Source organism: Mauremys reevesii, linkage group 14 (assembly GCF_016161935.1).
Source record: "Mauremys reevesii isolate NIE-2019 linkage group 14, ASM1616193v1, whole genome shotgun sequence".
Lineage (NCBI taxonomy): Eukaryota > Metazoa > Chordata > Testudines > Geoemydidae > Mauremys > Mauremys reevesii.
Window position 1 is genome coordinate 16,948,149 of NC_052636.1, and position 15,049 is coordinate 16,963,197.

The following is a 15,049-nucleotide window of genomic DNA, read 5'->3' on the forward strand; positions in this document are numbered from 1 at the left end:
TCTAACACCTCGTCTGCCAGTGTCACAGGGAGGATGGGCAGGGATGGTGTCTCTCGTCTCTGTTTGCCAGAAGCTGGGAATGGGTGACAGGGGATGGATCATTTGAAGTTACCTGTTCTGTTCATTCCCTCTGGGGCACCTGGCATTGGCCACTGAGCTAGATGGACCATTGCTCTGATGCAGTGGGCCCTTCTTATGTTCACAGTCTGTATGAGGAGTATCTACTCATTTGGACTCACTGGGGAGCCACAGAAAGGAACAAGATGTGCTGCGGCAAGAAGGCCCAGTCTCAGCACCCCTGGGGTCACACTTCCCAAAAGCTAAAACTAGGCCCAGCCCATGAAGGGGGCACTGCCAGGAGAGACTGGATAAAGGCTGGAGCATCCAACAACTTAGTTAACCTGAGAGAGCTGCCTTGGGGACAGTGACAGTGAGAATTCCCAGAGTGACTCCTTTGATTCTGCTCTTCTCTGGCCTTTGGTTCTTAGAATCATAGAACTGGAAGGGTCCTCTAGAGGTCATCTAGGCCAGTCCCCTGCCCTCAAGGCAGGACTCAGTATTATCTAGACAATCCCTGACAGGTGTTTGTCCAGCCTGCTCTTAAATATCCCCAGTGATGGAGATTCCACAACCTCCCTGGGCAATTTATTCCAGTGCTTAACCACTCTGACAGTTAGGGAGTTTTTTTCCTAATCTCCATCCTAAACTGCCTTAAATCCATTGCTTCTTGTCCTATGGTCATGACCCCTCTGAGTCTTCCCCAGTTTTTTTCAATCTTCCCTCATAGGTGATGTTTTCTAGATCTTTAATCATTTTTGTTGCCCTTCTCTGGACTTTCTCCAATTTGTCCACATCTTTCTTGAAATGTGGCCCCAGAACTGGACACATTACTCCAGTTGAGACCTAATCAGCGTGGAGTAGAGCGGAAGAATTTCTTCTCGTGTCTTGCTTACAATACTCCTGCTAATACTTCCCAAAATGATACTTGCTTTTTGCAACACTGTTGACTCCTATTTCGCTTGTGATCCACTACGACCCCAGATCCCTTTCCGCAGTGCTCCTTCCTAAGCCATCATTTCCCATTTTGTATGTGTGCCACTGAGTGTTCCTTCCTAAATGAAGTACTTTGGATTTGTCCTTATTGAATTTCGTCCTATTTACTTCAGACCATTTCTCCAGTTTGTCCAGATGATTTTGAATTTCAGTTCTATCCTCCAAAGTCCTTGCAACCCCTCCCAGCTTGGTATCGCCCAAAACTTGATAAGTGTAAGAGAGAGACTCTGCTCCTGGGAGGGTTTCATCATGTGTCAGAGGGCTACACCCTGGTGGGAGGGGGCTAGGCCTGTACTGGGATAAGGTCACTCTGTGCTTCACAGTGTGGCAGAACCTAGAATGTCCATTAGCAGGGAACAATGCTGGGGGGAATCGACATGTGGAAAGGACAGAAACCCTGTCTGAATTCTCTCACATTGCCTTTCTCGCCCTAGCAGGTTACAGAATAACGTCCACGTTTCTCCCCAAATCATCCCCTCCCCAGGGGAAGGAAATGGCTGCAATGGAGCTGGCTCAGGTAAGGGATTCTAAGGGAGCTGGTGGTGGGTTCTGCTTGGAGGGAAAGAAGCAGTAAATGTACAGGATGGTGGGAGCCAGTGATGAGCTGCCAAAATATTAACAACAGGTTCCCTTGTCCTCACCTCACGAGGGGGTCATGCCCCCCCAGGGGTCGTGCCCCTTCCAACCCCCCATGCTCCTTGACACCCTCCCGGGGACCCCTGACCCATCCCCGTCCCTGACTGCCCCTGCCGCCCCATCAAACCCCTGCTCTCATTCTTGATGCCCCCCTGGAACCTCTGCCCCATCCAACCACCCCTTCTCTCTGTCCCTCACTGCCCCCCACCACCTCATCCAACCCCTGCTCCTTCCTGACTGCCCCCCGGGACCGTTGCCCCCATTCAGCCCCCTTGTACCCTGCCCTCTGACTGCCCCAACCCCTATCCAGCCCCCCACAACCTCAAAGGGGGAGGAGAAGAAGGGTGGAGCTTTCAGAGGAGAAGGGGAGGTGAGCTGGGGCCGGGTGGACAGCTGCCCAAGCATTTGTTAAATTTAAAAGCTTTTTTAGAACCAGTTGTCCTGGAACAACCGGTTCTAAAAAGGCTTCTAAATTTAACAACCGGTTCATGCGACCCAGCTGGAGCTCACCACTGGTGGGAGCTGCTAGAGATGGTGGGAGGCAGGAAATATCCTGGGTGGAGAAAGGGAGGGGACAGGATGTGACAAACCTGCTGACACTAGGGTAGTTTAGGGTGTGATGGGTTGTCACCCCAGGGGGCAGTCTGGGAACCGCTGTGCCCTCTAACCCAGGGGTCCCCAACCCCTGGGCCGCGGACCGGTACCAGTCCGTGGCCTGTTAGGAACCGGGCCGCGAACCGACCCCTAGCACATCAAGCGGCATGTCTCCGGCAGGGCCCCTAAGCCCCGCCCCCTCAGAGCCGCGTGGTGAGGGGGCGGGGCTGCAAGCTCCGGGCTGAGCTCAGCTGCCTCCGCTCGGCGTGGAGCTCCCAGCCCCGCCCCCTCCCCACGTGGCTCGGAGCAGGACGGAGCTCAGGCTCCGCCGGAGACACGCTGCAGCTGTCGGGCGAGGCACTGAGGCTCCGGGTGAGGAGGGAGCCGGGGGTAAGAGGCTGGGGCCAGGGGGGTTGGCTAAGGGGCAGGGAGTCCTGGGGACAGTCAAGGCACAGAGAGGGGGCGGAGGTTGGGGGAGCGGTCAGGGAATGCCGGGGGTTGGCTTGTGGGTGTTCCGGGGGGGGGGGTGTCTGTCAGGACTCAGCGGGGGGAGATAGGGGTTGGGGCAGTCAGGGGACAGGGAGCAGGGGTGGGGTCCCAGGGTGGTGGGGGTCTCTGGGGGATGGTGAGGGGACAAGGAGCAGGATGGGTCGGGGATTCTGAGGCGGGCAGTCGGGGGCAGGAAGTGAGTGGGGTCAGATAGGGGCAGGTCCGCGGAAATTATTTTTCTCTGAAACCGGTCCCTAGTGCCAAAAGGTTGGGGACCGCTGCTCTAACCCTCAAGCTGGGCTGGCCCTTCTCACACTGCTTTGCTGGAGATTCAGCCAGCCTCTCCAGGGCCTGTTATCACCCAACACGACAGCAGGTGGCGCCATGCAGCCAACTAAGCTACCTGAGTGCTTTACCTGAGCCGCTCAAGGAGAGAGAGAAGACAACAGCCAATTTCCCAGCAATAAGTGTTAGCAAACAGATCAAAGCAGATTACTTATATAACCAAAAACTCAAACTAAGCCTAACATACTATCTGGATAGAATTTGAATTAGCAATTTCTCACCCTGACTGATGATAGTCCACCAAGTTTCCATACACAACCTAGAAATCCCTTTACCCTGGGACCAGCACTTCCCCCACTTCAGTCTTTGTTGCTCAGGTGCTGCCAGGAGTTCTCTTGTGTGTGGGGAATGAGGCCAAGAGATGATGTCACACCCCACCTTATGTAGCTTTTCCATAGGGCAGGAACCATTTGTTCCAAACTCAGTTCCCAGTCCGGTTTGTGGAAAAATACAGGTACCAAAATGGAGTTCGTTGTCATGTGGTCTGGTCACATGCCCTAGAGTGCCCTGCTGAGTCATAGTAGCCATGACTCATAGGCTGGCTGGCACATTCACAGGAAGGCTAAGCTCTTCCACAGTCCATTGTCTTTGTTGATGAGCCATGAACTGTCTGGCTTCTTCATTGTTGTACCTGAAAGGCTCATTGTGGGTGTTACCCAGAGTAAGCACATTTGAAAGACAGATACAGAGTCAATATCCATAACTTCAGATACAAACATGATCCATGCACACAAATAGGATAATCATATTCAGCAAATCATAACTTTTCCAGTGACACCGCACGTGACTCATCTTGTACAAAATGCCTCATGTCCTAATCATATTATAATCCTGCCACTATGCTGAATATGGACTGTAGTGTCAGATAGCTCCTAATGTCAAGGCACAGGTGTTGGGAATGGAACTTGCCCTCTTTGTGGAACAGGAAATAACCGTCCAGGCAGGGCTGGGAAAACTTCCCAGACTCCCAGTGCTGGAGCCTGAATCTACTGGCACTTCATTAGTTACCCCCACCCCCGATCTTTGTGGCAACTGCAAACGTTATCGGTGATGATTTTATATTCTCTTCCAGGTCATGGATAAGAATGTTAATAGCACAGGGCCAAGATCCAATCTTACGGGAACCCCCTAGAAAGAAATCCACTCAACCATGGTTCCCTATTTAAAATCCCAGTTTTTAATCTATTTAATGTATGCCGTGTGTATTTTGTACATTCTAGTCAAAATATTGTGCTGAAGCAACTCATATGCCTACGTATATTACATCAGTACTATTAGCTGCAACCAAACTTTTAATTTCATCCAATAAGGATATCCACTTAGTTTGATAGAATCTATTGTGTCTAAACCTTTTTAATGGATACTAATTACATTACTCTCCTTTCTTTATTAATGAAATCCAGTATCAGCTGCTCCATTCTTTTGCCCAGTATCGATTTCAGACTGACACACTTGTAATTAGCTGCGTCATCTCTTTTATACTTTTTAAAATATTGGCACAGCATTAGCTTTATTCCAGTCTTCTGGAATTTCCCAAGTGTTCCAAGTCCTAATTAAAATTAACAGTCCACCACGCTCCTCCAGTAGGTCTTTCAAAACTCTAGTTATCTGGACCCACTGATTTAAACACATCTAACTTGAATAGCTGCTGTTTAATGTCCTTGTGAGTTATTGTTGAAATGGAAAGACTGTTAGTGTCAATATCTTATGATATGAGTTACATCATCTGTTTTTCTCCAAATCCAGGAGAGAAATATTTATTGAACACTTTTACCTCTTCTCCATGATTGTTGATAATTCTGCCATTTCCATCTAGTAATGTAGCACTACCATTGTTAGGATTAATTTTGTACTTTTAAAAACCTCCTTCTTATTTTCATTGGTTAATCATTGATTTATGTTAGCTTTCCTTACCAACTTTCTACAATTCTGACCTTCTAACTTAGATTCTAACTTCCCCTTTCTTCCATATATTTTATTTGGAGAGTGTTGGGATTCCTACCAGGGAGCTACCAGCAGGGTCCAGAGACAGCCCAATATCCTATATTAAGCTCTGGCTAGTAGCTATGTGATAAATGTGATGACCCTGCCTCCGTCTGTCAGCTGGGAGACACAAAGGTTCTCTCTTTCTATCCTCTGATGCCTCCTGGATGCTTTAGGCAAGGTGGGGTGGGACTCTGTTAACATGTGCCTCCCGGAGCTTCTATTTACCTGGTGCTGCTGTTCTGTGAACAGTGGGGTTGTGAGTGGGGCAGCAGGTATTGAGTGTTGGACTCTTTCTCTTTCAGGGGCCAGTGACCTTCGAGGAGGTGGCTGTGCATTTCACCAGGGAAGAGGGGGCTCTGCTGGACCCCGCTCAGAGAGCCCTCTACAGGGATGTCATGCAGGAGAACTATGAGACGGTGACCTCGCTGGGTAAGGGTTCCTGTCCCCTGGGTTATTAGAAGCTGTGGGGTCTCTAAAGAACCTGAGTAGTGATAACTTTATACCTTTATTTGTCATACAAGTTTTGACAAGTTTCCTTGCCCCCCCTTTTTTTGCCTTATCTCCCACCCACTAGTATCATTTTTGGACATGTGCCTTTTTGGTGCCGTCAGTCATTTTAAAATTCCATTTAATGTATCCTTATTGGATACATTAATAACTGTAGCTTTCATGCCTATTCCTCATTTTAAGAGGAAAATATACCTCCTGTAGAATTCTAAATTGAGTAAATGGGTGTATGACTCATGCATGGCTTGTGTGACAGTCAGATGAGCTCCTATTTTGATAGGAGAGCGTATAATGTTGCCATTCAGGACCCCACGGATGAAGGGAGAACAGAGCTGTGGGAGGAGGAGAAGGGGAGTAGATAATTCTGGGGTGCCAGGACATGGGGAGGTGTGTGCAGGACTAGAGCTAAGAAGCAGCCGAGAGGGAGGAGGTTGTGAGATATGAGGAGGGAACACAAGAAGCTCCCAAGGTGCTGGAAGGTGGTGCTGGCTGAGAGTAATGGGAAGAAGTGGAGAGGAGTGTGGAGGAAGGGCACCGAGGAAGTGGCTCAGTCTCAGGTGTTGAAGCTAAGTGGCCTGTCCTTGTGGAAGAGTGGGAGCCCTTGGGGTCTAGTGCACTCAAGAGGCACCTCCCAAGGACTATTTAAAAGCCAGGGCATTGCACAGATCCTATGGATCCATGACAGTGCCAGAGGTTCAGCCTTATGGGGAAAAGATATAAAACAAGAAAAGGATCTAAATGTGTGTTTACCATCGCTCCCTCTCAGTCCTCATGGGAATCCCTGATCCATTCCAAAGTGTATTAAAACCTTCCTTAAAGGCTTACCTCTTGGTTATCAGGTCATGTCCATTTGTTAGGGTTTTCCCTTCACCTTCCCACTTCCCTGGTTCTTGTCATGCAGACAGCAAGCAGCAAAAGACCAGAAGTCTGAAGCACAGATAATGCGATGTTTATTGGGGTTATTTCCAAGCAAGCATATTCCACTGCCCTAATGAACTTACACCTAGAAAAATTAATTATGCAGCAGACAGAAACAATTAGAGAACCAGACTGATTAACAAGTAAAAGTGGTAGCCATAAAGATAGAACAATACAGAAATGAGGGTTTCACAACCATTGATAAGGAATTTCTTGCCAGACAGGATGCTGGCAAACTAAGTTTTCTTTAACCATCTTAAGATCTATTTCTTTATCTGGTGGTGATGGGCACTATCAGGACAGGATCGACTTCCTAACAGCCCAATAGCACCTTATTTCAGTGTGACTGGTTTGGGATGTGAGGATGTGATGCTATGTTTCCCAGCTTATGGCTGCCCCTGCTGCTTAGCCAAAGGCCTTAGCGTAAGAACAAGGGCTCAGCCTATCCTAGTGAGAGAAGGCCCAGACACAGGCAGACTGAGATTTTGATTCTTAGCTAGTTACAGGGTATAAAGACAAAGTGATAAAAATACCCTAAGTTCTTAAAGTCTAGGCTTTACAGGCAGGCCTGAATAACTCTATTCTAACAGTGGGTTCTAGCCCTTCCCCCATTCGGTGTCTGTCCTGTCTATTTAGATCAGGGGTCGGCAACCTTTCAGCAGTGCTGTGCCGAGTCTTCATTTATTCACTCTAATTTAAGGTTCCGTGTGCCAGTAACACATTTTAACGTTTTTAGAAGGTCTCTTTCTATAAGTCTATAATATAGAACTAAACTATTGTTGTATGTAAAGTAAATAAGATTTTAAAATGGTTAAGAGCTTAAATTAAAATGCAGAGCCCGCCCCCTCCCCGGACCAGGGCCAGGACCCAGGCAGTGTGAGTGCCACTGAAAATCAGCTCGCTGCAGGTTGCCTACCCCTGATTTAGATTGTAAATTCTTCAGGGCATGGGCCATCTACTGTTCTCTGTTTGCACTTTGCCTAGCACAATGGGGACCCACTGTTAGTTGGTCCTTAGGCACTAAGGTAGTGAATATGATTTGTTATAATAGTAACTCTCCTGCCACTTTGAGCCAAGGAAGATGGCCTTGGGATGCGTAGCCTTATTTGGGGTATGTGAGTAATGTTGATTTGATTTATCAACGTAATTTAATTTGTATTGTAATTATTTTAATTAATTAATAATAATACTTAATCATTTATATTAATTAATATGGGTTTAGGCTCGCCAATTTGTTTGATCAGAAGATAAAAGTTTGTGATTCAAATCAGGTTCCACAGAATTGATAAAGGGACCTTCGCGGGTATGACAGGAAGCTCACACGGAGACAGATATAGTCAAAGAATTTTTATTAAACTCAGTGAAATAGTAAGTAAATTGTAAAACAGGTAGAATTACAGAGTTACAATTGTATTACTGTTATTCAAGAGATATATATGATGATACAATATTATGTGCTGCAAACTTGGTTAATATTCACACCCTGTTTTGATAAACTGGCGTTGGCCTCGCCTCTGGCGGTTCTGGTTTCACACCTCTTGCAGAGGAAACTAATGCAAAGAGCTGTCAAAGCTACTTTAGAATTTATTTTTTAGCTCAACTAAATAATCTAATACACAAACTAAAATAACATTTAGAGAGACCAAGCTTAGCCGAGTCCCTTTTGAACTTAAAGTTTGAAAAGAAAATAAGTGTGGCCTATTACTGGTTAATACCATCGTAGATGGATAGCATGAATACGTAGTTGAAGATGGTGAAGTGTAGTGAAGAAGGAGGAGGTCGAGGTGGGGGTGGGGATACCATAGTGAGGTAGGTTACCTCTTTTTATAGAAATAAATGCTGGAAATCCTTCCTCTTATGCCCAAATTTCAGTCTTCCCCATAGAAATGTTAGGGTACGCTTACTCCATAGGCTAGTATGTGTGTGCGTATGGATGACAGGTATCTGCGCACTTGTGGGGTACTTGTTAAGTCTGTGAGTATAACTTTGAAAAATCCCCTTTGCTATTCTTCATTGTCTATTGGTCTAGGTAAAGGGTCTTAGACCTAAGCATAGGCACTTTATTTGGGTATAGGAAAAACAGTTCCTTTTCTGGGTAAAAGGGCACAGGATATAGCTATGCCAACTTTGCTTTAGCTTAAAATGCAGGTTTTTGGCCTGTAGGTTTCTTGCATTACAGCCAAACTCATTTTTAATAAGAATTAATAAACCTATCACAGTACTGTACTTATAAAAAAAGAGATATTTATGCAGGCAAGCAGATGAATCCTGAGGGCTACAGATGTTACTGCCTAAAAATGAGATGGGGTTAAAACTATGGAATATTCTTTGTGACAAGTATCCCACAAATTCCACTGACCTCCCTTGTTTTCTTTGCCTGCAGTAGGGTTTCCAATTTCCAAACCTGCTGTGATCTCGCAGCTGGAACGAGGAAGAACCATGGGTCCCGGACCTCCAGGGCTCTGAGAAAGAAGTGGTCCCGAGAACTGCCTGCACAGGTGAGGACTTGGTTAAACAACTCAACAGCTGTGTGGGAATGCAGGATACATTTGGGATGCCCTACAAAGACCCTGTGAGCTCTCCAAGTTCAGGATTGTTCCTTGCAGATGTAGAATCATTATGGCAGATGTCACTCATGGCTTCCCTCCTATTCTGACTGACAACTGGCAGCGGGTCCCTCCCCGATCTCACTTTCCCATGAGGGTTATGGTGCAATGAGGACCCAGAACTGATGCCTTCCTCTCTTCTCTGTGGAAGGGTTTGGGGAAAATCAGCACCTGATAGGATTGATCTCTCCTCCACATATATTTTGGTTTGTTCATCCCTTTTTCCATTCCTCTCTCTGACATTTCCTTTTTCTCAGGCTCAGGGAGTGACCTATGTCTCGATTCTCTCTGTCTCCCATCCGGCGATGGGCTGGTGAGTGAGAACGAGGAGGAGAAACCCCAGCAGGAAGACACTGTGCAAGTAGATCCACATTGGATGTTATCAGGAAGATCCAAAGGGAATGTTTCCAGGAGTTGTGCACTCCCAGAAAACACAAAAGCCTGTGAGACTCAGCAGAGGCCAGAGGAAAACTACAGTAGCCACTCAGCCCTTATTCCACGCAACAGAATCAACTTGGAAGAGAGACGCTACACGTGCGCTCAGTGCGGGAAAAGCTTCAATCAGCGCTCAAACCTTATCAGACACCAGAGAATCCACACGTGGGAGACGCCCTACACGTGCTCTGAGTGCGGGAAATGCTTCGGGCGGAGCTCTCACCTTATCAGACATGAGAGAATCCACACAGGAGAGACGCCCTACAGGTGCTCTGAGTGTGGGAAAAGCTTTGGGCGGAGCTCTCACCTTATCACACATCAGAGAATCCACACAGGGGAGAAGCCCTACACGTGCTCTGAGTGCGGGAAAAGCTTTAATCAGAGCTCTGTCCTGAGCGCACACAGGAGAATCCACACAGGGGAGAAGCCCTACACATGTGCTGAGTGCGGGAAATGCTTCCGGCGGAGCTCTCACCTTATCAGACATGAGAGAATCCACACGGGAGATGCCCTACACGTGCTCTGAGTGCGGGAAAAGCTTCAATCACCGCTCAAGCCTTATTAGACATCGCAAAATCCACATGAGAGTGAACTATTATAAATCCCTTGACTAGGGCTGGCCAAAGCTTTTTTTGTTTTATTTTGTTTAAAATCACATTTGCTAATTCCCACATAGTGATTTTTTGCACCATCTTCACCGAGGTCTCTCAGCTCCACCAGATCAGTTGCCTACTTCTGCCTTTTGCAGCTCACCCTTCTTTGAGGTCAGTCCTGTGATCTGTTCTATCAACTCCTTTCCTTTGAGTCGTAGGAGTGTGTGTCCCTCCTGCCAGGAATGTTCATCAGCTCCAGGTAGGGGAGAGGTTTGAGTCCAACAAGCTATACTGAGGCTAAAACTACCTGAGCCTGACATCCACTAGGGCTGCACATGGCGTTGGCTGCTCAAGTTAGTGATCTTGGTGTAACAAGACAATTATAGTTGTAGAGCAGATGCAGCCCAGGTGCAGGGGTTGGCATTAGCTTTCCCTTGACCTGACCTAAACTCCATCACTTTCCCTAGTCTTAACAAACCCTGAGCATCACGGTTATACTGTTCCCCCATTTCACAGCAATTCTTAGTCATCGAGTTCACTCTTGGGGAAGAAGTTGTTTCACTCCCAGTTGCTCAGATGTTGGTTCAGGTTGTGCTGCAGAGCAGATATTGTTCCTACCATTTTCTCACTTAAAATACCGTATATTGAACTATAACAAAGAGCAGGAACAGGGCAGGGATAGGAAAAATGTCATTTCACCCTCTGTAACAACAGAATAAGATGGGGAATAAGGGAATCCTCTGATTTACCCCATCACCATCCCAGTCCCCCTGTTGTGCAATTGGTTAGGTCAGTATTTTTTCTAAAGGGCTGGGAAGAGGATTCCCTCGTAAATAACTTGTAACTAAACAAAGTGTCCATGCATTGGGCTCCCAAAGCCGTTGTGGCCCAGGCCCTGCAGGAAGTGGCTCCTTCCCCATTAGCTGCATGTTGCCTGTTATTTGGGAAATACAATCCCTGTCTAGATAGAGATGGGAAACATGGAAGTGACTTTTCTCATCAGCTCACCCCTGGGAGATGCCGCAAATGTGTAGAAAATGAAATCCATGTTGAATGTGCTGTAGCTGCAGAAAGATACCTGTTTTTAATAGAGACCTGACATTTGTTGTCTTACAGGGATTCTAAGTCGCACCTGAATTTAGTCCCTAATTTAAATCTGTGCCACCAGATTAAAGAAATAAAAGGGCATAGTTGGGCGAGTTGTACCTCACTGTCGCTATTGATCTGTTGTGCGGTTGGTGAAGAATTCTACACCAGAGAAGTGTAAAATTACTCCAAGGAATGTCAAAGATTTGACAAGAGCTCAGGTAGAAATTGCAGGTACTAGTGGTTGATTTTCACCCCCGGGATGGAAACTATGGTGACCTGTGGCCCAGGTAAACTATTTTTAGAACCCTGCTCCCTAGTTAAGTGGCATTGATCACACTCCTGAAGGACGCCATGATTAAATTGGGCACAACTGTCTTTACCATTTGGATCCAAAGTTAGATGAAGCACAGAGAGAAACAGCTGATTCCTTCAGCGCCATTCCATGCCTACGGGTCCCAGTCTGGCTGCCTTGTTGGACAAGAAGCACTTCCCTGCTGGCCAAACAATGGTAGCCAATGAGGGAATGTATCAGATGCAAAGTTCAGACCGCAGGATACTTGAATGCTGAGTCCAGAGTCTGTGGTTTTGTCCAGGCCTGCACAACTCGTAAGCGGCGAGGGCAATATTACTCCAAAGAAAACAGCTGAGGGCTGAAACCCCCCCGGCCTCACCGAACACCACCCCCCAGCGCTGCAGAGCCCCCCCCCCGAAACAATCCCCCCCCCCCAAGTTCCGCCCGTCCCGTGGAAACAAACCCTCCTTCCCCAGCACCGCCCTGCCAAAATGGTGATATTGAACCTTGGTCTATAAGGTAGTATAATTAAGGTAAAAGGAAAATGTCTTTTTGCTAGAAGTAGAATAAGATCTTCCCCTCACTTTGTAATCAGTCGCCCTGTGGAGTGAATGAGGTGGGACTGAGGAAGGCAGCACCTACAGACAGCTGGAACCCTTGGAGAGGGGCTGGGAGCCAGACCAGATCAGCAGAACAGGTCAGCCACCAACTCATAGCTCGTCTCCTCAGTCCCCTGCTGCCGGCTCACCAGCCCCTCCCACTCGCCTCCTCAGCCCCCCTCCCTCACCTGCTATTGTGTCCTACAGGAGGTCTGTGATACGCAGGGAGTTAGATTAGATGCTCTAATGGTCTCTTCTGGCCGTAAAGTCAACTAATTTCTGAAAAACTGAGTGTACCATTGGGAGCAGCGTCTGATGTTTCCCTGTCTAGCCGGCTTGCTGCCTAGAACGAACGCTCCTTGAGTGGGGTGATCCACAGGGAGTAGCTCAAACCGGCAAAGTGCCTGGCCAGGGGCAGGACATTAGCCCAGCAAGGCAGGGGTGTGGCAGTGACCTTACAAAGGCCTTTTGCAGGACCTCAGCCTATTGGTCAAAGGTGGTGGGGAGGTGGTGACCTCACAGAGAGATGCTGACATCAGCCAGGCAGGACAGGGGCGAGGGGCCAGGGAAACCTCAGAGACCCCTGTGGCTTTGCTTCAGCAAGTCCCCTTCTCCAGGTCTCTCTTTGAGGACTGAGAGAGTATTCGGGCTCACGGACGTGAGCGCCAGGAGGAACCTCTTTCAAGTTTTCTCCTTCCCTTGTAGTGATTGTGACGGTGCGGTTCTGGCGGGACCCAACTGAGAGTGCCAAATCAGGACCAATTGCTTAAACAGGGCAGTCACAGCCCTAGGCTGGGGTTTTTCCACCTCTAAGGCAAACCAAACCAGCCGGACAAAAAGGACTTTGGTCTCACCCCACTGGCTAACCACAAGTCACACAAGCAATTTCCTTAGACACTCCAGTCTCCCAGTATCACCACCAGTGCACTCGTCCTGGGGATGAATGGTTATGAAAACCAACACCCCAATAAAAGAAAAAGGTTCTCTCGATCCCAAAGGACCAAGCCCCAGACCCAGGTCAATATACACATCAGATCTTACCCACAAATCACGCAGTTGCCAATCCTTTAGAATCTAAAATCTAAAGGTTTATTCATAAAGGAAAAAAGGTAGAGATGAGAGGTAGAATTGGTTAAATGGAATCAATTACATACAGTAATGGCAAAGTTCTTAGTTCAGGCTTGCAGCAGTGCTGGAGTAAACTGCAGGTTCAAATTAAGTCTCTGGAGAACATCCCCCGCTGGGATGGGTCATCAGTCCCTTGTGTAGCGCTTTAGTTTGTAGCAAAGTCCCTCCAGAGGTAGAAGCAGGATCGAAGACCAGATGGAGATGATGCATCAGCCTTATATAGGCTTTTCCAGGTGTAAGAATCTTTGTTCTTACTGTGGAAAATCCCAGCAAAATGGAGTCTGCAGTCACATGGACAAGTTTCTGCATACCTTGCTGAGTCACAAGGCGTGTCTGCCTTCTCTCCATGGGTCAGTTGTGTAGCTGATGGTCCTTAATGGGCCATCAAGCAGGGTAAGCATAGCTAACACCAGCTTGTCTGGGATGCTTCCCCCAGAAGCACAGCACCAACTTGAAATACAGACAGCATAGAGCCAATATACATAACTTCAACTAAAAATAATACAGACAGCATAATTATAACCAGCAACCCATAACCTGGTCTTAGACACCTTATATGACCCCCTTTACCTAAGATTTGGTGCCACTGCAGGACCTTGGTTGCAACCCATGTTCTATATGGTCCCAATTTATATCAATAACGTCACAGTGATTTTACTAGAAAACAGCCATCCCTGTTTAGAAGGTAAGAGCCTCTTGGAGGTTTGAAACCTGTTCAGTCTGATCCAGCTGGTGACAGTTGAATTCTAGGCATGGAAAACACGAGCTTAAGGATTCAGAATTTTATTGCGCACCTGAGATTTTGTCTCTTAGAATCACTGGGGACATTAGGGTTTGTCCTTTGTTTCACCTTTTCCTCCATCCCTCCCTCCTTTCTCTTCGTCTCTTGCTTCTTTTGTCCTTTCCCCTGTTCCCCTCACAACACCAGGAGGTAGGGTGTGTGTGTGTGTTTTGCAGGAGTGCTCTGCATCTCCCACTGTGGGAAGTCCACCCAAAAATGTGGGGCTGAAATAATCCTCGGGCAGTGATCCCCACCAGTGACCTGGGCCATCCTTTGGGCTCTCTGGTGAGAACCCTCAGCCTCCCGTCCTCGGTCTCTACCCTGATTGGCTGAGCAGGGGGTTATTGACAGGGAGGAGACTCAGGTCCTTGTTGGTCTCTTTTAAGACCAAGGAAATAAGTCAGAACCAGTTCTATGTTTGATGAATTTTGCTGCTTCTGGGCCAAAGCCGCCTACTCCTTGGGCACACTTGTTCCCCATTCACAGCGCCACCCCCCTCTAGCAGTGAGCTCTCCATTCGCAGCAAGGTGCAGCATGAGGTTTCAGCTACCATACTCCCTCCCCCTTCCTTTCCTGTTGATAGCAGCCAAGGGAATGCTGGGAAATATAGTTCTTTCCCTGCTCCATTGCTGGCTCTATAGGCAGGGAGCTAACCAAGGAACTACAGCTCCCAGGGATCCCTGTTGGTTATCAGCTCCCAGGCTGGATCCCTTCCAGCTGCTGCCCCTGCAAATGGGCTTCTCCAAGCACCTGCTTGCTTTGCTGGTGCCTAGAGCCACCCTTGTGTCCACCCATCCTGCACCCTCACCCTGTGCCCCAGCCCGGAGCCTGCACCCAGCACCCAAGCTCCATTCCAGAGCCTGCACCCGACTCCATCCCAGAGTCCGATCTCTCAACCATCTTACACCCCAAACCCCTGCTCCAATGCAGGGCCTGCACCCCAGACCTCCTCCACCCACCCAAACTCCCTTGCAGAACCTTAGGCAGGTGGGTGGCAG

At 47.9% G+C, this 15,049-nt stretch overlaps 1 protein-coding gene across 1 annotated transcript in view; it reads left to right on the plus strand.

The window, feature by feature from the left end:
* The window catches only part of LOC120381547 (zinc finger protein 239-like), a 77,896-nt gene that overhangs the window by 15,970 nt on the left and 46,877 nt on the right, over positions 1-15,049 (plus strand). Inside the window, exon 2 of the mRNA XM_039499723.1 lies at positions 9,656-10,054. Coding sequence (XP_039355657.1) covers positions 9,656-10,054 — 399 coding nt within the window. The remainder of the gene's footprint in view (positions 1-9,655; positions 10,055-15,049) is intronic.